The sequence below is a fragment of the Macaca fascicularis genome, chromosome 7, assembly GCF_037993035.2.
Source record: "Macaca fascicularis isolate 582-1 chromosome 7, T2T-MFA8v1.1".
Classification (NCBI taxonomy): domain Eukaryota; kingdom Metazoa; phylum Chordata; class Mammalia; order Primates; family Cercopithecidae; genus Macaca; species Macaca fascicularis.
Window position 1 is genome coordinate 137293004 of NC_088381.1, and position 25384 is coordinate 137318387.

General features: G+C 40.3%; 2 protein-coding genes across 14 annotated transcripts in view; one reads left to right on the top strand and one right to left on the bottom strand.

Moving 5' to 3' along the window:
- Positions 1–4424: 4424 nt before the first annotated feature.
- Positions 4425–22768, bottom strand: ERH (ERH mRNA splicing and mitosis factor). Its single transcript, XM_005561608.4, has 4 exons — positions 22687–22768; positions 19287–19374; positions 11650–11770; positions 4425–4936 (listed from the first exon to the last, which is right to left on the bottom strand). Exons 1-4 carry the CDS (start codon positions 22687–22689, stop codon positions 4834–4836), a joined length of 315 nt encoding a protein of 104 aa, XP_005561665.1. The 5' UTR covers positions 22690–22768; the 3' UTR covers positions 4425–4833.
- The window catches only part of SLC39A9 (solute carrier family 39 member 9), a 64251-nt gene continuing 61329 nt past the window's right edge, over positions 22463–25384 (top strand). For 8 of the 13 annotated variants that reach the window (XR_012415896.1, XR_012415895.1, XR_012415894.1 and 5 more), the window contains exon 1: positions 23143–23921. Coding sequence is in view for 3 of the 13 variants with exons in the window: in XM_005561602.4 (XP_005561659.1) it covers positions 23826–23921 (96 nt within the window). In the remaining 10 variants the exon portion in view is untranslated. Of the gene's footprint in view, positions 22907–23142; positions 23922–25384 lie in introns of those variants that run through there. The other 5 variants (XR_006699597.2, XM_065548957.2, XM_065548956.1 and 2 more) reach the window with 2 other exon arrangements.

The window sequence follows — 25384 nt, forward strand, 5'->3', positions numbered from 1 at the left end:
AGTGCAATCATAGCTCACTGCTGTGAACTTCTGGGCCTGAGTGGTCCTCCTGCCTCAGTCTCCTGAGTAGTTAGGACTACAGGCACATGCCACCACATCTGGCTAATTTTTAAATTTTTATTTCGTAGAGACAGGGTCTTGCTATGTTGCTGAAGTGCAGTCTAGAATTCCTGGTATCAAGTGATCCTCCTGCCTTGGCCTCCCAAAGTGCTGAGATTATTGGCATTAACCATCATGCTTGGCCCTCAAATAGACATCTTTAACTTTTCAGTCTACCTTCAACGTTAAAAAACATTTCAACCATGTATTCCATTTCTCCCATTGTCCTTTACACTATTGTTGTCATACTTTTTACTTTTGAGATACTGTCTCACTCTGCTATCCAGGCTGGAGTACGGTGACATGATCACAGCTCACTGCAGCCTCCAACTCCTGGGCTCAAAGTGATCCTCCTGCCTTGGCCTCCCAAACTGCTGGGATTACAGGTGTGAGCCCCCACGCCTGGCCTAAGATCCATTTTTAAACTTTGCTATGGTAAGTCTATAGTAGCCTTAAGGGACCATTGGTCTTATTACAAAAGTATAACACTTTTGGAGGCTTCAGTGAATCCCTTGGTGACACAGGACTCTAGTGGTCAGATTATGTTTCCTCACCCTGTATGAGCTCTGAGAATTGTTCTGACTCCCCATTCTATGCCCAGCCTCCTTTCCTCCAAGATAGTAACTCATTTTACCCATTTAATGAGTTAAGAACATTTAACACAAACCCTTTCAACTTTCCATGTCACTTTTTCTTCTAAGGTTAATCATTCCATCAGTATCCTGTTCAGTAATACATTGCACCGTTATGTTTCTTCAGGAACAGAGGTAGAAAGTTAACCCAAGGTAACCACTTAGGGGCCATGCTTCTCATAAGCAATCTGGTCTAGTAATACACTGCACTATTATGTAACACACTGACTCGCGGTCAACTTGGGTTAACATTGTAGCTCCGTTCCTGAGGAAACACAATGGTGCAGTGTATTACTAGACAAGACTGTTTATGAGAAACATGGCCCCTACAAGGCATATTATACCTAGACTGGGAGAAACAATGAATACCTGATGGGAAGACAGGGCCTTGTGTTTCTCTGAATACAATGACTCTTGTAAATGGGGCATGTTCCTTGCAGGGACCTAGAAACTATGTCCATGAAGCTATTACAAGAGTTAGTGGCTCCTGTTGTACATGAAGCTTCTAAGTTGGAGTAGCTCTTGCACTTAGACCTAAGTCTTATCTCCTTCTTCTGAGCTACTGTGCGTTTCCGTGTGTTTGGGGGATAGTACTTGGATGGCTCTGTGAACTGCCATGAGGACTTCTCCCATGGAAGAGAAACCCTTGATGATGCTGGGTGCGCAAGCTGTTTTCTTTTGATTAAATTGGTGCCAAGTGTGACCTCTTCAGGTCTTGTGAATCCAAATATTTGATTGAGCCTAAAAAGGTCCCTTTGACAAGAATTAGAGGTCCATTATTTAGCATAGCTATTCATATTATCAGGCTCCCCTTCAAGGTTTTTGAGGTTAAAACCTTGTCTTTTTCATCTAGCAAAATTTTGGTATTGCTTTGGGATCTGGGTGAATCACTTAGGCAATCTAAATCTTTTTTTTTTTTTTTTTTTACCATTAATATATAATTATTTCCTATCTCAAAGGGTTGCTGTGATGATAAAGATGTAGAAATATTTCCTAGGCAGTAAAATGCTAGGTCTAAGTGTCAATACTAGTATCATTATGCTAACATATAAATTAATATTTCTTCTAATAGTATCCCTAGGTTGGGTGCAGTGGTTCATGCCTGGAATCCCAACACTTTGGGAGGCCAAGGAGGGTGGATCACTTGAGTCCAGGATCTCAAGACCAGCCTGGGCAACGTAAGGAGACCCCATCTCTACAAAAAATAATTTAAATAATTAGCTGGCCATGGTGGTGTGCACCTGTAATCCCAGCTACACGGGAGGCTAAGGTGGATCACCTGAGCCTGGGAGATTGAGGCTGCAGTGAGGCGTGATCGCACCACTGCACTACAGCCTGGGTGACAGAGTGAGACTGTCTCAAAAAATAAAAAATAAATAATAATAAAATGAACATGAACATAAAGGTATCCCTACAAATATAGTAACATTTATTAATCAATTTATGTATTAATCTTGATTTTCATTCCAACCTTCAAATGATTAGTTAAAACAATTTGATAAAGCAAGACCATCCTGATGTAAAGTTGACATCATACTAAGAAAACTACCCTGTCCTCTTTCCCCCAACCCAGCCTGGTCTGCTTTTAGCACAGTACAAAATTATTTGCTCATCCCTTAAGTCATTCTCTTGCTGAAAGTAAAAAAGTTCACTACTACTTCTATCCCAACAATGGGAGGTAAGACATATAACCTGTTTAAGCATTTAGTGAGTTGCTGGAAATATTTTAAGCCAGAGAACTGGAAGGGAAATGAGATCATTGAACTCTCCTTTTTATACTCCTGGGACCTCTTAAATCAAGCACTAAAGGACAGAAATGGCCATTATCAAGAAATATTTTAGAAATTCTCAGGTATATAAATTTAGATTATAAATTTGGATTAGAGAATCGGGAATTTTATAATCTGTCTGGTAGGTTTCACCTTTATGTAGCAGTATAAAATATCACTTAATAAGCAGAAATCAAACCTGTTTTACTTGTGGTTGGGGAAAGGCCAATCAACACTCTAAATCTAACACAAGGATAGTGGTTGTACCTAGGCCAAACCACAGAAACTTTCATTGCACATGTCACCTTCACAAAAAGGCTACTTTAGGCTCTTTCTTTGTATATTTTGGGACATAGACAAATGTATATTTCTCTGTATTTATTTCAGTTCTATTCTTCCTTAAGCTTTTAATGATTCCAAACACTGCTCCCCTTCTTTTAGTTCTCATCACCCAACCTCTAGGACCCAGATACTTTCTCACATTCTTTCTCATTTTCCTCGAAGCCCAACACCAGAAATGGTACTACATCTGAGAATCAAGGGATCTCATTCCCTTCAGATCTGCTCCAGAGAATTAAAAAAATAAAAAATAAAAATAAAAATAAATGAAGCCAAAGATCCTCTATTTGTTAAAGAAATCAAACTATTTTAGCACAACAGGCCAAATGAGAAACAGGACAATCAGATTACTTTTGGAGCTATTTCTTTTTCTGTGAGATTATTTTATTTATTTGTTTTGAGACAGAGTCTCTTTCTGTCACCCAGGCTGGAGTGCAGTGGTACGATCTCGGCTCACTCACTCACTGCAACCTCTGCCTCCCTGGTTCAAGGGATTCTCCTGCTCAGCCTCCTAAGTAGCTGGGACAGTAGAAGCATGAGCCATCATGCCCGGCTAATTTTCGTATTTTTAGTGGAGACAGGGTTTCACCATGCTGGTCCGGCTCATCTCAAACTCCTGACTTCAAGTGATCTGCCCACCTCAACCTCCCAAAGTGCTGGGATTACAGGCGTGAGCCACTACGCCCAGCCTATTTTAGCTTTAAAATTTGGTTGGTTTCACAGTGAAACATTAACTACAACTACACTTAATTTTGTCAGGTACCCTAAAATTGTAATAATCTCTTGGTACAGTGGTAACATTTCATTAACCAGGTTATTCTATAGAAAAACTGAGCACACATGAGTATGTTCTAGGTAAAATTTTGTCTTGCATAAAACAACAAAATAGTTAAGGCCCTAATGTGCAAGTAGAGGCAGGAACACAGGGATATTAGACCAATCATGAGCCTTCCAAAAAACTTTCAGTCTTATGCTGTGTCAAGATATCACTGGCTGTTGGTAAAGTGACAATGGCAGAATCAGAGAGTGCTCATGTACTTGCTGATTGAAAGTACACGATTGACATGATTGAAGTACACTCCAGCCTGGGTATGGAGTGAGACTGTCTCAAAAACAACAACAACAAAAAAAGAGACAAGACTATCTTATACTTTTTTGTGGTTTTTCCCTTGCCCTTACAGCTTCTCTACAGTAGTGGGTAACTAGTATCCAACTAAAGGCTCTGAAAAGGGCACAAAGACCTCCTAGAAAGAATACTTGATTTGATTAACACTAAGAAGTTCATCTGTCTGCTGCTGCTGCAGACAAGCTATATCACCAGAAAGTCATTTATAATGTTTGCATCAATAGTAGGTACAAACCTTGGAGCTATAATTAAGATTCATTTAATTATGCTGGAAAAGTGAGGTAAAAGTATATTAGCTTCACATAAATCACAGCAAAATGTGTTGCACACTACTTAAACTTTCTTCAAATTCTTTGTGTAGCAGCTATTGGTTTTTACACTTACAATGAAAAAATGCTTTGCAAGAAAATTCAATGTTCAAAGACAAAAAAAAAAAAAAAAGCACTCAGGGAGAAAATATAACTAAAGGACATTTATTTATTTTTACCAAGACTTTATCTTGAGGACATGGCTAAACTGCATTTCCACCCCCCACCCCATCTTGAAGAAGGGTTAGTACATGAATGTTATAAAGTAGATATGAACAGTTGAAGGACTGGAACCAACATTAACTGACGAAGAACAACTTTCATCTAAATCATCATAAAAATGTTTAAGTAAAAAAAAAAAAGAAAAGAAAAGAAAAAAAGAAGGGGTAACGGGGGTTTCCGATTGAACAAGATCCTCACATTTCATCCAATACAGTCAATCTTGGCTAGAGTATAACAAAGTGGAAACAGGATTACTATGATACAAAACTTCCACTACAGCACGCTGTACACACCTGTGTTCCAAGCCCACCCCAACCCCCCCCATGCTTCCAACACAATTATTTCCCAGCCTGTTGGGCCTGCCGACGAAGCAGCACGTAGATCTTCTCTTTAATCCAGTCTTTGTTATAAGGCTGGTATGTCTGGGTATCAGCTCGGTAACTGAGGAGAGAAAAAGAATAAGCAAAGTCACAGTGGTCAATCACTGTCAGGTGTTTAAATCCCCAAATTATAACTGCCCAATGATGGCACAGATGTGCACATTTCCAAAACTGAACTTAATGAAAAGCTGAAAGAGCTACTTCCACAGCCGTTGAATTTTAAGTGACATGAACTTCGTATCACCTAGTACAATCTTACAGTGGAAAAAGAAAATATGACTTAGAACTTTTAAGCTAAACGCCCAATATGTTACATACCTACTTCTTCACAGAGTATGACAGAGTATGACCAGAAACCATGTGTTCTGTCTCCTACATAGTTTCTATTTTTATGGTTCCTTTAGTGATTAAAAAACAACAACAAAAAAATTGGCCAGGCGCAGTGGCTCATGCCTGTAATCCCAGCACTTTGGGAGGCCAAGGCAGCTGGATCACTTGAGGTCAGGAGCTCAAGATCAGCCTGGCCAACATGGTAAAACCTTGCCTCTACTAAAGTACAAAAATTAGCTGGGCATGGTGGCACGCATCTGTAGTCCTGGCTACTCGGGAGGCTGAGGCAAGAGAATTGCTTCAACCAGTGGAGGTTGCAGTGAGCCGAGATCGTGCCATGGCACTCCCACGAGTGAGACTCCATTTCAAAAAAACAAAAACAAAAACAAACAAAAAAACAAAGAAACAAAAAACACTAGAACAAACTTTAGATTCGCAAAGTTTATTCTGAGTTAACTAAAAAAACCTTTAAAAAACATGTACTGGCAACAAAGATTTCTTGCTGATTTCCCTCCCCCTGTAAAGTATTAAGGAAATCTTAAACCTATATTTTAGGATTTGCTTTTTAAAATAAATAATGCTAGAGGCCTATGGAGAAGAATTATCAGGAGACATAGTAAGCTCCAAAATATCTCTAATCAGAAGGGTAAGGAGTACACAGACTAGCATTAGCAGTAAAACTCCAATGAGACTGTGAGTAGTATCTAGTAAGATGTCACAGAGTACTGGGGTTGCTTTAAATTCTTACCTGAATTAACTCATTCTTACAACCCTGTGAGTAGGTACAATTATCCCTGCTCCCCGCCCACCTCCTTTTTTTTGAGACAGAGTCTCATTCTGTCACTCAGTCTGGAGTGCAGTGGTACCATCTTGGCTCACTGCAACCTCTGCCACCTGGGTTTTCATGATTCTCCTGCCTCAGCCTCCTGAGTAGGTAAGACTATAGGCGTGTGCCACCACGTCCGGCTAATTTTTTGTATTTTTAGTAGAGACGAGGTTTCACTATGTTGGCCAGGCTGGTCTTGAACTCCTGACCTCAAGTGATCCAGCCGCCTCGGCCTCCCAAAGTGCTGGGATTACAGACGTGAGCCACTGCACCTGGCCCCCTTTTTCATAAATGAGAAACCAAGGCTTTAAAAGTGAAGCAACTTATTCGCTAGGTAATGCTGGACTGGAGGTAGATTTTAAATACTCCTGACTCCAGAGTCCTCACTGTTAATCACTAAGTTAGAAACCTAAACTACAATTTTTGACAAAGGAAATAAATTCCAAAGTAGGAATGCTTTATACAATTAACATCATATTCTTCCTCTGAACAGTATGGTCACAATCTGGTTTATTAAAAATGTACAAGATTCCCATTTTTAAAAATGCTTAACCAAATTAAAAAATTATAAAATGTAATTTTTTCTGAAAACTCTGTCCATGCTTCCTAATTAAATAAGCTCTAAGCTAGTCTACTGCAAAATGTGGCAGAAGAGACTATAACGTTTATATTAACACTGGAAAAGAACTTAAAAAGGAATAAAATTTCTCACAATTATCATATCTGGGTGGGACAGGCTTTGTTTATACCATTCCCCCCCAACAAAAATCACTCTGGTTTGTGAACATTTAGGAATCCATCAACTTGCATGCAATTTTCCAACTCATCAAATAGTAGGCTGGGTGCCAGCGGCTCATGCCTGTAATCCCAGCACTTTGGGAGGCCAAAGCCGGCGGGTCACTATGTCAAGAGGTCAAGACCATCCTGGCCAACATTGTGAAACCCCGTCTCTACTAAAAAAAATACAAAAATTAGCTGGGCATGGTGGCGTGCACCTGTAGTCCCAGCTATTCGGGAGGCTGGCAGGACAATCGCTTGAACCCAGGAGGCGGGGGTTGCAGTGAGCCGACATGGCACCACTGCACTCCAGCCTGGGCGACAGTGCGAGACTCTATCTCCAAAAAAAAAAAAAAAAAAGTAATAATGCCTTCTTTATGGAAAGCTGTGTGGTTGATGGCTGTTAACCGGTACTGGAAAATGAGACAATTAAATGTTACATACTTTAATAAAATGCCTAGTCATTGGCACAGATGAATCTTTTAACCTATTGTTATGGTCAATGAATGTAAGTTTATATAAGAACAGAGGCTGTGGGTCTGGGCAGTGAAATCAGCAGCGTCTTCAGTGATACCAACTTCTCTTACTGATCAGGAATACCTCTCGTCATTACAATAACTGACGGTGAAAATGTCCTTTGTCTCTAAGCAAACAAGAAAATACTGCATCATCAAAAGGATATTATTTTCTTTTTTTTTTTTTTTGAGACGGAGTCTTGCTCTGTCACCCAGGCTGGAGTGCAGTGGCCGGATCTCAGCTCACTGCAAGCTCCTCCTCTCGGGTTCACGCCATTCTCCTGCCTCAGCCTCCCGAGTAGCTGGGACTACAGGCACCCGCCACTTCGCCCGGCTAGTTTTTTGTATTTTTTAGTAGAGACGGGGTTTCACCGTATTAGCCAGGATGGTCTCGATCTCCTGACCTCATGATCCGCCCGTCTCGGCCTCCCAAAGTGCTGGGATTACAGGCTTGAGCCACCGCGCCCGGCCAGGATATTATTTTCATCTTACAAAAAGCTTTTTTAAAAAACATACAGATCAGAAAACTGAAAAACTTTGACTCTGACTTTAAGTATACGAAATACAAATTTTCCATGCCTACATTTTATTATTAATACATGGTCAGTTTGCTCTGGGTTTAGCCATGTTACAAAGTAGATTCTTATTTATTCCATTTCCACACAAACTGTTAAAAAAAAATTACTTAAAAAAAGTCCTATGTCACTGCCATGTCAATTTAATAGAAGCAATGAGCACACAACCATCTACAAACCAAAAATGGACCCAGTCTCTGGTCTGAGGAGTAACGGCCCAAATCTTAGTCCTTGATGAAACAGAGGAGAGGACATGCTGTTACAGGATGTGCTGTGGCAGTGGGTGACCTCTTTGGAAACAATACCTGATTTCTTCTGAACATTCAAATAACAAAAAGGACATAACCAAAGTCACCTGGGAAAAGTAGTTTTAAGTCCTAAATTTGATTCTGAAAGTTTTTCAGAGGCCAAAAAGTTTTCAACATTAGAAACAAACATAAATAGTTACAGGTTTTCAAGCTATGATAATTTATGGTTTTTAACAGTCTCTCTGAAACTATTGAAAGTCATAAATTATCATTAACCTCTCTTCTATATTTCTGGAACAACTGTAGGTGGGAAGAATTATCTAGGTAATAAAGCTTCCCCCCTATTTTGCTTTAATATAGCAAATACTGTATTAAAATCAGTTTAGTATGCTAGATATGGTTTCTAGTTTACATTTTAAAGTCCATACAGCCAGGCACAGTTGCTCATGCCTGTAATCTCACCCCTTGGGGAGGCTGAGGGAGCAGGATCACTTGAGCCCAGGAGTTTGAGACCAGCCTGGGTAACATAGCAAGACCCTGTCTCTAAATTTTTCTTTTTATAAAGTCTAGTACAAAGTTAGAAAAGTTATGTTCTGTCATTAATGACATACTTTTACGTTATTAACATGTTACTTATAACTGTTTTACTCTGTTCAATTTTCATATTGTTGAAAAAACCTGAACGCCTTTTAAATCTCACTTGAAATTTATAATTTATCTCACTTGTAGAAATTAAAATTCATATCATTCTACTCCTGGCAAATTTAAAAAACATGCTTGTAATTAAAAATAAAACTCTATCCTGACTTCTTCGATCTAGTTGAAAAGGGAGTTGCGGCATGTCTAATAATGCTGTGCTCAGCAAGCACTTGATCCTCACAAGGAGTCTTGTGAACTAGATTTGTCTCAATTTCACAAATGAGCAAACTGAAGTTTAGCAATACCAAGTGGCCTTGTCAAAGGAAGCTAGCAAATGGTGGAGACAGGATTCAAACCCAGCTATGTCTAATTCTCCACTCCAGCTAGCTCTTAACCACAGCCTCCCAAGACGAGTAAAACATGATCCTTCATTTCAAGTTTACTTCCCACTTACTGGGAGTAAGTACGACATCCCAAAAGCATCAGGATTAGATCGTGAATGTTTCAGTAAGGTTCTTTTATAAAATCATAAAGACAACCATTAATTTTTAATCAATGCAGAATATAGCTCTGTAATACAAATAAGGGAAATAGAAAATTATCAATAATTTTAGAAAGCTATGCCTAAAACAACATCATGAATGACGTGCATTTATATAATCAATATTTACTCAGCCCTAATTATGTACCAGAGATGCAGCAGTGAACACAAACAAAGCAACTTGTTCTTAAATTCTATAAATTAATATACACATTATTGGTAATTTCATATCCAGTGGATGATTCTGTCAACACCTAGGCCTCCCAATTCCATGAACTCTTTTCCTCTAATGATCTCATCTCCTACCATCTGTTGGCCAGATCCCTAGACCCTGTCATTACTAACAACTTCAATTTCCTAATTTCAAGCATGTCATTCTCTGACCACCACTTCCTAACACTCTAATGTGAGCAATCCTTGATCCAGTGGGACCTACAATTAACTTATCTACCTGTTTCCAGCACCTCCTCCTACACACCCAATTAAAGCTCATGGTCATTCAATCCTTGCTGTTATCCTCATATATGCCCTCAACCTTTAGCAACATCTTTACTCTCTACCTACTCCTCACCTGTAACCATCCAGGTGAAAGAGACTAGGATAAAATCCCATGATCACAATGACTGATTTCACTTTAAATCATTATCAGATAGGTACATTGGAGGACACTTAATACATCCCTGAATTAACTGCAGTTCCCTACTTCTTTCACCTTCCTAGCTTATTTCTTACTTTTCCACAAACCTGTAACACCTGTTTCAAATGGTGTCCTTGCTCCCTATCTTTCCGAGATAACTGAAGCATACAGAAGATAATTCCCCCCAGCTCCCAAATTTGCCTGTCCTCCCTTTTTCATGAATGAACTGTCCAAGAACCAATCTGAGCTATCGGTTTCTCCTTCTCTAGTAGATCATCCCATCAGCCTACAAACTTACCATTACTTTCTCCACCTTAAAAAAAGCAATTTCCTTCTCCAGCTACAACCCCATTTTTCTGTTCTTTCAAGCAAAATTCTTTGGAAAAAAAAAAAAAAAAGCAAGCCTGTAATAGCCACCTATAAATCCTCTCTTTTCATTCCCTTCCATACACTGAAATCTGTAAGCATTTTTACTCCTGGCACTATACCACAACTGTTTTGGAAGCCATCAAATACTTCCACAGTGTGAAATCCAGAGGTCAATTAAATTCTCAGTCCTTACTTATCTGACCTATCGATGATACGATACACTTCTGCACTGGCTTCCAGGATATCATTGCTCCCTACCCTCCAATCTCCTAAGACTCTCTCCTTCACTCATTCCTCTGCAGCTTCAAAGTCTTCCCTAATGACTTCAAACATGCCAGGCACCCGTACTTCAGGACTTCTACACAAGCTGTCCACCATCCCCTCTGTCTGGTATGTTTTTCCTATGGATGTCTGGATGGCTTAAAGTACCATGCAATATTCATTTGAATGTTCTGAGTGACCAAAGTGAAATGGCTACAACTGGAACACAATGAAGAAGTACACAAAACAAAACTCAAACATTCCAAGGAAATGCACGTTTTGGAACTTCTGGGGAGACAGCATGGTGCAGCCACATTCCAGGACTGGCTCCAGTGGTGATCCAGGAAGTGCCTATGAGTAAGACTTGTATATTTCTCATCACTGCTCTTTCAACTTCTAGCACAGCACTTGGCATGTAATAAGTATTCAAGTATCTGATGATTGAGTATTGTATCATAAGGTGCTAGTTAAATGAGCTGTATTTACCCTCAATTTCTGTTCATTAATGTAAAAAAGATTAGGTAAGTCTATAGTAATACTTTATGCTACTTGTTAGCAGTTGTCAGAAGCAGATTATCAATACAAACTATAACAAATATGTTAAAAAATCTCATTATTACATACCAAAAAATATATATTTACACAGGGTAAGATTGAAATTAAATTCAATTTCAGCCCTACACATATTTAAGTTTTTGAAATGTCATGAAAAAAAGATAATCTTAGTTTTAATCCCAAACCAATGGCTTTAGGACAAAGACTGTAAAGGAAAAAAAATACTAGGTATAAGGAACAAAGAACAGGGACATGGAACGTCTTAATTAGGATCCTTACTGGATACTAACTATATCAATTAGCAAAGTTCTTTTTTTCTGTGCCTTTGGCTTTATGTTGCCAATCTCTTATTTCTGTAAGAGAAATATTAATTACTATACCCTATGCAAATGCAAAGATCAGTGTCAGGCACATAGTTAGCTCCCAATATCATAAATCACCTCAAAGAGACAGAAAAACAATAGAAAATACAAGATAACAGACATGTTGGTCAATACTTACACCAGGCAGCTGAGGTCTGCCAGATCATCGATGAAATCAAACAACTGACTGATGTCATATGTGATAGAGGGACTGTTGGGATTCATTCTTTTCAGATGTTCTTCATACATTTTACAAACACCTAAGAAAGGATAGGAAAAAAAGCAAAATCTTAAAATCGTATACACTTCTAGATATGAGCAGTGCTATATGTTGATATCATATTTACTTTAATAAAGTTGGGCTGGGGAAAAGATGATCGATTGATGGCTTTTGATTATTGCCACTAGCAAATACTTTTTTATTTTATAAATTCACCAGGTCAGGTGCAGCGGCCTCGCAGTTTAAGACCAGCCTGCCTGGGCAACACAGGGAGACCTCATCTCTACAAAAATTAAAAAATTAGCCAGGCCTGATGGCATGTGCCTGTGGTCCCAGCTACTTGGGAAACTGAGGTGGGAGAATCACTTGGCTGCAGTGAGCCATGATTGCATCACTGCACTCCAGTCTGGGCAGCCGAGAAATTCACCACAATGTTGGTGTAACTATTTTGTGTCTTAATAATAAAATGATTACTTCAAACCATTGGAGCTAAGGGACTTTCAAGACTTGCCATCTGATGGCTCAAACAAATATCACTGTGGGTCTTAACAGGTTTTTCAGTAATTCTTCCTAAAGCCACAGAGCAAAAAAATAAAAAATCCAAAAAAAAAAAAATTAAAAATTAAAAATTGGCAACAAGGAAAGAGATTATCCTAACGTGTATTTAAGATCCTGGACTATGGATTCACACAGACTTGAGTTCCAGCTCTGCCCTTGTCAAACCGAGGACAAACAACTCCATTCCCTGAACCACATCTGTCAGAGTTAAGAGTGCCTCTTCATAGAATTGTGAGTTTATTTGAAATAATACATATAAAGCATTAGCACATGAACAAGGATGTAAGTACTGAAATATAATAAAAAAGATAATAAGCAAAATCATTAATAGCAAGCCCACATCACTAATTATAATTAGCTACCGAATACATTATCTATTTAGTTTTTAATCAATGATACTCTCCTTTCTTTTCTTTTTTTTTTTGAGACAAGAGTTTTGCTCTTGTTGCCCGGGCTGGAGTGCAATGATGCGATCTTGGCTCACTGCAACCTCTGCCTCCTGGGTTCAAGCGATTCTCCTGCCTCAGTCCCTCAAGTAGCTGGGATTACAGGCACCTGCCACCACACCCAGCTAATTTTTTGTATTTTTAGTAGAGATGCAGTTTCACCATGTTGGCCAGGCTGGTCTTGAACTCCTGACCTCAGGTGATCAGCCCGCCTCAGCCTCCCAAGGGGCTGGGATTACAGGCGTGAGCCATCGTGCCTGGCCTGATACTCTCCTTTCTTATTCCCACAAAAGGAGAATATACCTTTTCAGTCTACTCCTACTGTCAACTATTTTAAGACTATTATAATGAATGGATAAGTGACATAAATGCCAGTTATCTAGAAAAAACATGTCCTATACTGTATACATAAGCCTTTTATTAGCTTATGTATTTTTAACTTTATAAATTTAACTTTATAAATTTCCTAGTAAAAATACTATTCAACCACAGAACTACCAAACAACTATCTTAGGGTTTTTGATTGCTACTGGCATACTACATTGTGATCACAGAATATCACCCATGAGTTACTGAATGGAAAGAAAACAAAAACTAGGAAAATAAATTCATATATCTTAAAAAGGCATTGACCCACAGTTACCATACTTTTTTTTTTTGAGATGGAGTTTTCACTCTTGTTACCCAGGCCAGAGTGCAATGGAGCAATCTTGGCTCACTGCAACCTCTACCTCCTAGGTTCAAGCGATTCTCTTGCCTCAGCCTCAGCCTCCAGAGTAGCTGGGATTACAGGTATACGCCACCAAGCCCGGCTAATTTTTGTATTTTTAGTAGAGATGGGGTTTCACCATGTTGCCCAGGCTGGTCTCAAACTCCTGAGCTCAGGTGATCCACCCGGGTTGGCCTCCCAAAGTGCTGGGATTACAGGCATGAGCCACCACGCCCAGCCTCCATTATACTTAATGGTTAAAGACGAAATGCTTTTCTGCTAAGATTACGAAGAATACCAGAATATTTACTGTTGCTACTTATATTCAACATTGTACTAGAAGTTCTAGCCAGGGCAATTAGGCAAGAAAAAGAGATTACAGGCCTTCAGATTGGAAAGGAAGAAATACAGCTATCATTATTTGCAGATGACATTATCTTGTAGATAGAAAATCCTAAGGAAACAATAAAAATCTATTAGAACTAATAAATGAGTACAGCAAGGTTGCAGGATATACGATCAGTATATGAAAATAAATTCTATTTCTATGGCTTAACAACAAATCTGAAAATAAAATTAAGAAAACTCCATTTACAACAGTATAAAAAAGAATAAAACTCTTAGAAATAAACCTAACAAAAGAAGTACAAAAAGTGTACACTACACTATAAAATGTCATGGAAAGACTTTTTTTTCCCTTGAGACAATGTTTTATTCTGTTGCTCAGGCTGGAGTGCAGTGGCCCAATTACAGCTCACTGCAGCCTTGACCTCTCAAGTTCAAGTGATCCTCCCAAGGATCTGGGACTACAGGTACGCACCACCATGCCAAGCTAATTTTTGTACTTTTTGGAGAGCAGGGGCTTCATCATGTTGCCCAGGCTAGTCTCAAAACTCCTAGGCTCAAGCAATCCGCTCGCCTTGTCCTCCCAAAGTCTTGGGATGACAGGTATGAGCCACCATGCCATGCTTAATAAACGGAAAGACATTCCATGTTCATGAGTTGGAAGACCTGATGGCAATACTCCCCCAAATGATCTACAGATTCAATGCAATTCCTGTAAAAATCCAAGCTGCTTTTGCAGAAGGCAACAATCTAATCCTAAATTTGACACAAAAATGCAGGGGACCCAAGACAGCCAAAATAATCTTGAAAACGAACAACACAGGAGGATTCAAACTTCCCGATTTCAAGACTTACTATGAAACTACTGCAATCAAGACAATATGGTATTGGCATGAGGACAGGTATCTAGATCAATGGAACAGAAATGAGAGCCCAGAAACAAACCCTCGGATTTATGGTCAACCGCTTTTTGACTAGCATGCCAAAACAATTCCACAAAGAACAGTCTTTTCAACAAATGACGCTCAGACAAGTGGATAGTCACATGTGAAAGAATGAACTTGGACACAACCCTACAACAGACCAGAGACTTAAAAGTATAAGACCCATAGAAAAAAATAAAGGCATTAATATTTGTGACCTTGGATAAAGCAATGGTTTCTTAGATATGACACCAAAAGCACAACAAAAAGAAAAATGTGTAAGTTAAAATTTATAAAAATAAAGAACTTTTGGCTCTAAAAGACACTATTAGGAAAGTGAGAAGACACCACAAACTGGGAGAAAACCTTTATAAAACATCTATCTGATAAAGGACTAGTGTCCAAAAATATACAAAGAACTCCTAAAACTCAATCATAATCAATGAAAAATGGGCAGAAGATGTGGATACCTCAATAAAGATGTAGACAGCAAATAAGCATATGAAAAGATGACATTATATGTCATTAGGGAATTGCAAATTAAAACAATAAGATACCTTAGAATGGCTAAAATCTAAAACACTGACAACACCAAATGCTGGTAAGGATGTGGAACAGAAACTCATTCACTGCTAGTGGGAATGCAAAATGGTACTGCCATGTCTGAAGACAGTTCGGCAGTTTCTTACAAAGCTAAACATACTCGTACCACATAATCTAGCAATCACTCTCCTACGTATTTACCCAAATGAGCTGAAAACTTAGGTCTACACAAAAACCTACACATAAATGTTTATAGCAGCTTTATTCGTAATTGCCAAAAAATAGAAGCAAACAAGATGTTCTTCAATAAGTGAATGGAAAACCAAACTGTAGTACATTCATTCAAGGGAATATTATCCAGCAATAAAAAGAAATGAGCTATACAGCCACACACACAAAAAGAAAGAACCATAAAAGCATACTGCTAGGTCATCCACGCGTGGGGGCTCAAGCCTGTGATCCCCAGACTTTGGGAGGCCAAGGTGGATGGATCACTTGAGGTCAGGAGTTTGAGACCAGCCTGGCCAAAGAGTAAAACCTGTCTCTACTAAAAGTACAAAACAACAGGCGTGGTGGCGCAGGCCTGTAATCCCAGCTACTTGGGTGGCTGAGGCAGAAGAATCGCTTGAACCAGGGAGGCAGAGGTTGCAGTGAGCTGAGATTGCATCACAGCACCCCAGCATGGGTGACAGTTTAAAAAAAAAAAAAAAAAAAAAAAAAAAAAAAAAAAAAAAGCATATTGCTAGGTCAAAGCAGCCAATTTGAAAAGGCTTCACACTCCACTAACTCCAACATGACATTCCAGAAAAGGCAAAACTACAGAGATGGTGAAAAGATCAGGGGTTTGGGGGTGGTGGCAAGGAAGGAGGTATAGGTAGGGCAATGGGGATTTTTGGGAGTGAAACTACTCTGTATGATACAGTAAAAGTAGATACACGTAATTATACATGTCAAAACCCACAGAATGTTCAACACATACAGTAAACCCTAACAAACTGTGAACTTTAGTTAATAATCATCTATCAATATTAATTCATCAATCGCAACAAGTGTAATCAGACTAACAGAAAATACACTAATAGGGGAAACTAAGAAGGGGAAGAAAGAAGGCGTATGCTGGAGCTTTGTACTTTCCAAACAATTTTCCCATAAGCCTAAAACTGCTCTAAAAACATGGTCTTAAATAGTCTTTAACTGCTCTTAAAAAATAGTGAGAGGGGAGGAGAAAAAAGATTCGATCTACAGAAGTTTTTTTCTACCAAAAAAAAAAAAAAAAAATAGAATAATAAAATTACCATTTGGCAATCACAACATGTGAGAACTTATTTAATAATCATTTTAACTTTTTTTTTGTTTCAGCTTTTTAAATGGGAAATAAATCACCATTTTTAATTTTTAGAATAAGAAAAAGAGCTACTAAGTCATGAAAAGACATGGAGGAAACTTAAATGCACATTGCTAAGTCAAAAAAGCCAGTAAGAAAAAGCCACACACGATAATGGTTCCAACTATATGACATTCTGGAAAAGGCAAAACTATGGAAACAGTGAGAAGAACAATGGTTCCCAGAGGTTGAGGGTGGGATAGGAAGGGATGAATAGGTAGAGCACAAGCAATGTTTAGGGCAGGGCAGTGAAACCATTCTGTGTGACGCTGTAATGGCGGACAAATGACACTGCGCATTTGGGAAAATCCACAGAAATGTAGGACATAAAGAATGAAACCTAGTATAAACTACAGACTTTACTTAATGATAATGTATCAGTAATGAATACTGGTTCATCACTGTTACAAATGTACCACACCAAAGAGATTCATTAAAAATAGGGGAAATCGTGTAGGGGTGAAGAAAGAGAGTAATATGGGAAAACTCTAGTTTCTGTTCAATTTTTCTACAACCCTGAAACTGCCCTGAGAAATAAAGTATATTAATTTTTTTTAAAGTTAGACTTTATTAAAATCAGCAAAAGTTAATAAAGAGTATTGCAGAATCAAACACCAAACATGATAATACAGGTTAGGAAACAATTTGCTAAGAGTTTGCATACAAAATCTACATCAATAGCAAGCAGAAATGTCAGCAGAGAAATGGATCTGAAAAGAGATGAAGAAAAAATGCCATGTTCTTCTTTAAGAATTAGAGTAGACGGCCAGGAGTGGTGGCTCACGCCTGTAATCCTAACACTTTGGGGGGCTGAGGTGGGTGGATCACTTGAGGTCAGGAGTTTGGAACCAGCCTGGTCAACACGGTGAAACCCTGTCTTTACTAAAAATACAAAAATTAGCTGGGTGTGGTGGCACACACCTGTAGTCCCAGCTACTCAGCAGGCTGAGGAAGGAGAATCATTTGAACCTAGGAGGCAGAAGTTGCAGTGAGCTGAGACTGCACCACTGCACTCCAGCCTGGGTGACAGAGTGAGACTCTGTCTCAAAAAACAAAAAGAAACAAAGATAAATGCACTTGTATGTTTACTGCAGTACTATACACAACAGCAAAGTCATGGAATCACCTAAGTGTCCATCAATGGATGACTAGATAAAGGAAATGTGGTGTATGAGTACGCATACATATACATACCATGGATTACTACTCAGCTATTAAAAAAATAAAACCATGTCTTTGTAGCTACATGGATGGAGCTGGAGGTCATTACCTCAAGTGAAGTAACTCAGAAAGTCAAACATCTAATGTTCTCACTTATTAGTGGAGGCTAAATAATGTGTGCACATGGACAGAGTGGAATAACTGACACTGGAGACTAAAGGTGGGAGAAAGGTGAGGGATGAAAAATCACTACTGTGTACAATGTACACCAGGTGATGGTTACACTAAAAACCCAGACTTGGTTGGGCGCGGTGGCTCACACTTGTAATCCCAGAACTTTGGGTGGCTAAGGCAGGAGAACTGCTTGAGGCTAGAAGTCTGAGACCAACATGTACAACACAGTGACCCATCTCTATAAAAAAAAGAAACAAAAAATTAGCCAGGTGTGGCAGCAGGTGCCTGTAGTCCCAGCTATTTGGGAGGCTGAGGCAGGAGGACTGCTTGAGCCCAAGAAACTGAGGCTGCAATAGGCCATGATCACCACTGCACCCCAGCCTGGGTGACAGAGCAAGACCCTGTCTCTTAAGGAAAAAAAAAAGGTCCAGACTTTACTACTTTGCAATATATCTATAGAAGACTGCACTTGTATCCCTTAAATCTATTAAAACAACCTATTAAAAACAGACACGCAAGTCTATAGTGCTTGAGTTTAACCAGAATATATAAGGGATACCTGTAAAATATTTCTATACTATAACAAAATAACATGTGACAAATAACAACAGAATATTTATAAAACAAGAAGCTCTGGAAAGTCATTCACTATATACATTAGTTTAAAAAAACAAAACAAAACAAACACCTAATACTTACAGCAAGGAGGATAGTATATACATAATTAACGTTTAAAATGTTCAACAGGCCAAGACTGGTGGATCACTTGAGGTCAGGAGTTTGAGACCAGCCGGGCCAACACGGTGAAACCCTGTCTCTACTAAACACATAAAAAATTAGCTGGCTGTGGTGGCCCATGCCTGTAGTCCCAGCAACTAGGGAGGCCGTGGCACAAGAATCGCTTGAACCTGGGGGGTGGAGGTTGCATGAGCCGAGATTGCATTACTGCACTCCAGTCTGGATGACAGAGCAAGACTGTCTCAAATGATAAATAAACAAACAAATAAATAAATAGGATGTTCAATAATTATGGTCCATCCTAAATATCTGCTTTCCTGCCTAAAATTAGCAATTCAAGAAGTTTGGAGGTTTGGAAGTGATAAAGGCAGGGCCTGGGGTGGATGGACTATTAAAAAAAAAAAAAGAAATTTGGAAGGGGAAAACCCAGTTCCTAAATGAGACATTTCTCTAACCCTTGATTAAAAGGCAGGGCCTGGGGTGGATGGACTATTTTAAAAAAAAAAAATTTGGTAGGGGAAAACCCAGTTCCTAAATGAGACATTTTTCTACCCCTTGATTAGTGTTCAACTTACCTTCCATGCATTCATTCACAGATTCGTAGTCAGCATAAGTTCTCCCTTCTGGCCTCTTAGTAGGCTGTACCAGCAAAATGGTGTGAGACTGCAGGGGGGAAACATGATTTCAATATAAGTTTCTATTTGAGAAATTCATAGTATGATAAAAAAAAAATCCCCATTTGTAATGCAATAATGATTGCTAGTTATTAAAATGTAATTAGAGAGGCCAGGCATGGCATCCCATGCCTGTAATCCTCATCCTCTGGGAGGCTGAGGGGTGGAAAATCACTTGAGGCCAGAAGCCTGAGACCAGCCTGGGCAACACAGCAAGACCCTGTCTCTAAAAAAATAAAATAAAATTTCCTGGGTGCATGCCTGTTGTCCCAGCACTTTGGAAGTCTAAGGCAGAAGGATTCCTTGAGCCCAGGAGGCTGAGACTGCAGTGCACCATGATCACACCATTGCATCGAAGAGTGAGACCCTCTCTCTTAAAAAAAAAAAAAGTAATTAGGATACTTTTCCCACAAAAATATTTATGTCTTAGTCCAAGTGTAGGATCTAGCTGGATTCACAACTCTGCTGTAAGGTCTCCCTAAGTCTCCCAGTCCTACTGTATTTACTGCCTACAAGTTATCAGTATAAGCTACCTTGTCTTCCTTTTTCTTTTGTATCTTTTCTTCCCAACTAAATTATAAACCTGCTTAGGTTTTCTGTCTCCAGTGGTCACTTTCCATCTTTAATGCTCTTAAGTCATTAATAAAAACTCAGATGGGCTGATGAAAGGAAACAAAAGGGGAAATAGTGTAATAATCACAAGCATGGGTTCAATTTTTTTTGCCAACCTTAGCATAAGAGCAAAGTCACATTTTATCCAGGGGTTAGACTTAACATTAAAGGAGTAGATAAATTAGCAATATAAACCATCATAAGAATTACCCTTAAAAATCCATTGAACTATTCACCTAGTAGATGACTTGCCTTACTGGGCTTTCTCATACCAAAACCAGGTATTAGAATCACACAGAATGTTAGGTTATCACACTATGAGAAATGTGAAATATGCCCGAAAAATAGCAGACAGACGTGTCTTCCACTTCATGCTCACTGGGGAACATGTTTTTGTTAGTGTTCAGTCACTAACAAGTCAATCTCAGTGTTTCTCAACCTGGGCTCTATTACATTTTGAGCTGGCTGATTCTTTGTGACAAATGTCCCTTAGGGAGCAAAAAATCTCATCCAGCTGAGAATTCACTGGTCTGTTGAAAATATGACCCATCCAATTTTTTGCTACCCGTGTAAGGTTGATTAATTAAATGCAAGTATGATGCAACTCCACTGTAAACCCAGTCCCAAATCAAACTATTCACTTTTTTCCTTCTCTTCTGCTGTACTAGTATTTTTCAGCCAAAAACCAGAAAACAAAAATTTCCTAACAACAGGAACCCTAACTGTTTTGGAATGAAAATAATTTTTTTTTTTTTTTTTTTGAGACAGAGTTCTTGTTGCCCAGGCTGGAGTGCAATGGCGCGATCTCAGCTCACCACAACCTCTGCTTCCCGGGTTCAAGAGAATCTTCTGCTTCAGCCTCCCAATACCCGGGATTACAGGCATATGCCATCACGCTCGCTAATTTTGTCTTTTTAGTAGAGACAGGGTTTCTCCATGTTGGTCAGGCTGGTCTCGAACTCCTGACCTCAGGTGATCTGCCCACCTCGGCCTCCCAAAGTGCTGGGATTACAGGCGTGAGCCACTGCGCCCGGCCAAAATGATCAGAATTTTTAACCATCAAATTGGAGCTGAAATAGCTGAATAAACAATGGAAAAATAGTACATTTAACATGACACGCAAAACAAAGGGTTATACTCTTCTCTCCCCATCAATAATTAAATCACTTTGACTAAAAGTTTGAGAGGGTGTGAGATAAAAACGGAACTTGGTGACAAGAGACGAAGGATTAACTCTCACCTATAACCTGAACAGTCAAAGCCTTTGTTAAATCGATTTAAAAGCCACAGAAAGCATTAGATTATTTGTTACACAGAAGTCTTTGTAAGCTAGCTACTCAAAAAGTTTCAATGAGTCATTTGTTAAGAAAAAATAATTTTGTAGAAACCACGTGCATTCTTGCAACAGAGCTTGCCCCTATACACTAGCTATCTCAACTGCTACTATAATTGTATTCCAATTCTAATGCAAATTAAAGGACTAATTTGAAAGCGTAACAATGGAATAAGCTATACAGCATGTTGCTTTTTATATCTAGTCTTAAAATGAACACTGGGCAAAGTTTACTATTTTCAATACTTACTGCCCAAAAACAGGGATTAAAAACCACTAAGAACGTAACATGATACATTTTAAAAAATGTGGTCATTTTAAAATGGCATTGCTTTCCTGCTCAAATTCTTTACAGATTATACCACCTCTCAAGCCAGTTTTGGTCACTTTCTTCGAATTGGAGCTTACTGATCATCCTGGTTGGATTCTAATAGAGCTGGTCTCTGAGCTGAGCCTACTTTTCAGTCTCCAGCCCCAAGAGGATATAAATACAGATAAGAACAGGATCGAGGGCTGAGGGACGCGCCACATGAACTACCTAGAGGTCTCAGAAATAGGAAAAAAAAAAAAAAAAAAAAAAAAAAGGCAGAGCACAGGAAAACGAAAGCTGAGAAAACACTACAAAGTAAATACGACCTCTCCTGGCCCACATGCTGGATATAGTAAGCTGGATCTGTCAGCTTCCAGAAAAGGTTACACAACCCTGGCCCATTGTTCCTACAGCAGGCTAGAGCATTTGGAGGGAAAAAGCACCATTCCCGGCCGGGCCCGGTGGCTCACGCCTGTAATCCCAGCACTTTGGGAGGCCGAGGCGGGTAGACTGCTTGAGGTCAGGAGTTCGAGACCAGCCTGGCCAACATGATGAAACTCCATCTCTACTAAAATACAAAAATTAGCCGGGCGAGGTGGTGGGCGCCTGTAATCCCAGCTTGGGAAGCTGAGGCAGGAGAATTGCTTGAACCCAGGAAGCGGAGGTTGCAGTGAGCCGAGATCACACCACTGTACTCCAGCCTGGGCGATACAGTGAGACTGTCTCAAAAAACAAACCAGAAAAACCACCGTTCCTATGCCTCCCTCTACCGAGTAACAATCGGGAGAGAGCTCATCCTCAGGTCCAAGGCACGCCTGACCCGAGCGAGCAGGCGGGCGCGCAACCGCAGGGCGGACTGGCGCTCCGGGGCCTAGAGTCAGGCCTGGCGTCTCTGCGGCGGGAAGAAGGATCCATCCACCAACTGGAGTGGCGGGGAGCATCACGCCGCGCTGCATGGGGCTCGTGGGGAGAGGAAAATGTATAGGGCTGGGGTCGCTCTGGAGGCCGGGGACTCGGACTCGGGTAGCCGCGGGGGCCTTTCTCACCATCGCGCCAAACTCTCTTCGCTGCAGCTGCTGCCGACACCGCCGCCGTTACACGAGCTTAGCCACAACGCCGCTAACAGCCAATCCCCGCGAGAGGAGCCGCCGGAAGTCGTCGAAAATTCAACGCAAAAGAGCCTTTTGGATCATAGAGGCACAGTCACTTCCGGCAGCTAGAGCAGATACTGACTCTGTTTCAGCCATCTTCGATAAAGGCAAAAAGGTAAGTAAGGGAAAGTTTCCGAACTTTAGGAAGAATTATTTTGTTTCAAGACGCTGTCTTCCGTACTTTCGTTATTAAACATACGGCTCAAGTGAGCACCGGTGTAGACAGTGACATCAGACATCTTTAATTAGCCCTACTCAAAAATGGCGGCAACGTAAGTATCGCGGGCCAGAGGTCGGTTGTAACCCGGAAGTGCCCTTGTAAAGGAGGGGGCGGTTAGACAATCCGGAAGTGGATGGAATGAAGAGGTGCCACTTGGCGGCCATGGCAGCTGTAGTATCGGCGACTCCGGGTCAAGGCCCGGCCGAGTGCAGTACCATGGGCAGCACCGGGTATAGGGCAGAGACAGCTTTGTGTCAACTTTGCTGCTGAACCCCTAGGACCCATCGTTAGAGACCTGCAGGACTCCTTTCCGCATCCCAGGCTCAGAGGACAGTTTGCTGGGACTGGTGGGCTGGTTTCCTGCCGTGGGGGGCGGATCACCTTCGGGGCCGCCTCTTGGAGACAGGGGCGCCTAGGGAACGAACAGGTTCGCTTGAGTCACCCGCCGCCGCGTAAGACGTTGTGCCACTCTCATTCCGACAATCGAAGAAATCGATCATTCGCACATTTTCCCCATTGACTTTTCCCATCTCTGTTAACCCACGAGAATCTAATGACTGGCATCTCAGAACCCAGAGCCTGGGACCCTAGATTGCTGTAAGCTTTCTCTGGTGCTAATATCAGCAACAAGGGTCTGTTTCCGGGTACGTTCAAGAGGAAGGTGCCTCGTGAACACATCTGCTGGTGAGGAGGCCTAAAGAACTGGAAAGCCCACTCTCTTGGAACCACCACACCTGTTTAAAGAACCTAAGCACCTTTTAAAGCCACTGGAAATTTGTTGTCTAGTGGTGGTGGGTGAATAAAGAAGGGCAGAATGGATGATTTCATCTCCATTAGCCTACTGTCTTTGGCTATGTTGGTGGGATGTTACGTGGCTGGAATCATTCCCTTGGCTGTTAATTTCTCAGAGGTAAGAAATTCTCAACTTTCTGTCAGCTGTCGGGATGGCTGTGAGGTAGTAGTTTTAGTTGCAAAGGGAAGCTGCTTCCCTAGTTAACTCTCAAAGCTGAAGGCCTCATTAAGAAAGACTATCTTTTTAAAAAGATACGTAACACTTAATAATAGAAACAAACCTCATATTCAGCAGTGGAATTCTTAACTTAGGGTGGATAGATTTTTCCACGGAAGATCCTGGAGTATTCCATAAGCAATTCCCTAGAATCGCTTACAAAAATTTGAGGTTCTGTGCGTTTACCTGGGGAGCGGCACCATAACATTTCTTTTGATTCTCAGAGGTTTCATGGAATCAAGATTCCAGATTGTTATCAAGAAAATAAACAGAGGGCTGGGCGCGGTGGCTCACGCCTGTAATCTCAGCACTTTGGGAGGCTGAGGTGGAAGGATCGCTTGGGCCCAGGAGTTCTAGACCAGCCTGGGCAACGTGGCAAGACCCCGTCCCTACAAAAATTTAAGAATTACCCAAGTGGTGGTGTGCTTCTGTGGTCCCAGCTACTTGGGAGGCTGAAGCAGGAGGATCCCTTGACTGCAGGTAGTTGAGGCTGCAGTGAGCCATGTTTGGGCCACTGCAGTGCAGCCTGGACAGCAGAGTGAGATCGTGTCTCCAAAAAAAAAAAAAAAAAGAAAAGAAAAAGAAAAAAAAGATGGAGAAAGTTATTTGTCCTCATGAACTGAAATCAATATAACTTCTTTTTGAGAAAGTCAAACGCACCTTTCTGAGGAAAGCTGTTTTGTTTTGTTTTTTGGGTGCGTGTACTAGAATGAATGTAAGAAAAAACTAAATTAGATTGTTCTTAACTCACATTTCCTTTTAAAGAAGGGGAGCCTTGGAATTGATATTCTGAAGTTGTTTCAAATCTGTTTGCTTAGCAATTATTTTTTTTTTAATATGTTTTGACATTTTCGTTAATTTGATTGGCATTCCTTGAACAAACATTAAGCGAGGGTCCCGGGAAGATAGTCCCGGGAAGAAGAAGCACTGTTCAATGAACATGCCGATAGGCCCTTTAGGTAGGCATAAATAATTCACGAAGTGCACAGTGTTCAAAGATTTAGGGGAAAATCTACTACAAGATTTCATGAGTTTGTCCTAGAGTTCAGCAGTAAAATAGGCCCTAGTTTCAATGCCATTCCTGAAAGTACTTTCAAAGGAGGCCTGAAGTAAAAAGGAGAAGTATAAATGAAACATTAAGTACACCTTGAAGAAACCTGAGGAAGAGGAGACATTACAGGTGAAAATAGCCTGTGGGTGGGAAAGAAGGTGGGACAAGGTGTTGTCAGTTTGAGGAAAAGTAAAGCCCATAGCCAGATGGAACAGAGGCTTAAATTGTTGCTGCTCTTTTTCTGTTTCCTTTTTGATCTGTACCCCTCCGCATCTAATGATAGCATTTTAAAAAATTATGTGCATTACCTAAC

What these genes read in the sequence shown, in the direction of transcription:
- ERH (XM_005561608.4), bottom strand. An exon ending in TGTGAATGAATGCATGGAAG is followed by an intron (nt 11,771 to 19,286) that starts GTAAGTTGAACA and finishes ATCCTTTCTTAG; the next exon opens with GTGTTTGTAAAATGTATGAA. An exon ending in GCAGACCTCAGCTGCCTGGT is followed by an intron (nt 4,937 to 11,649) that starts GTAAGTATTGAC and finishes TTCTCTCCTCAG; the next exon opens with TTACCGAGCTGATACCCAGA.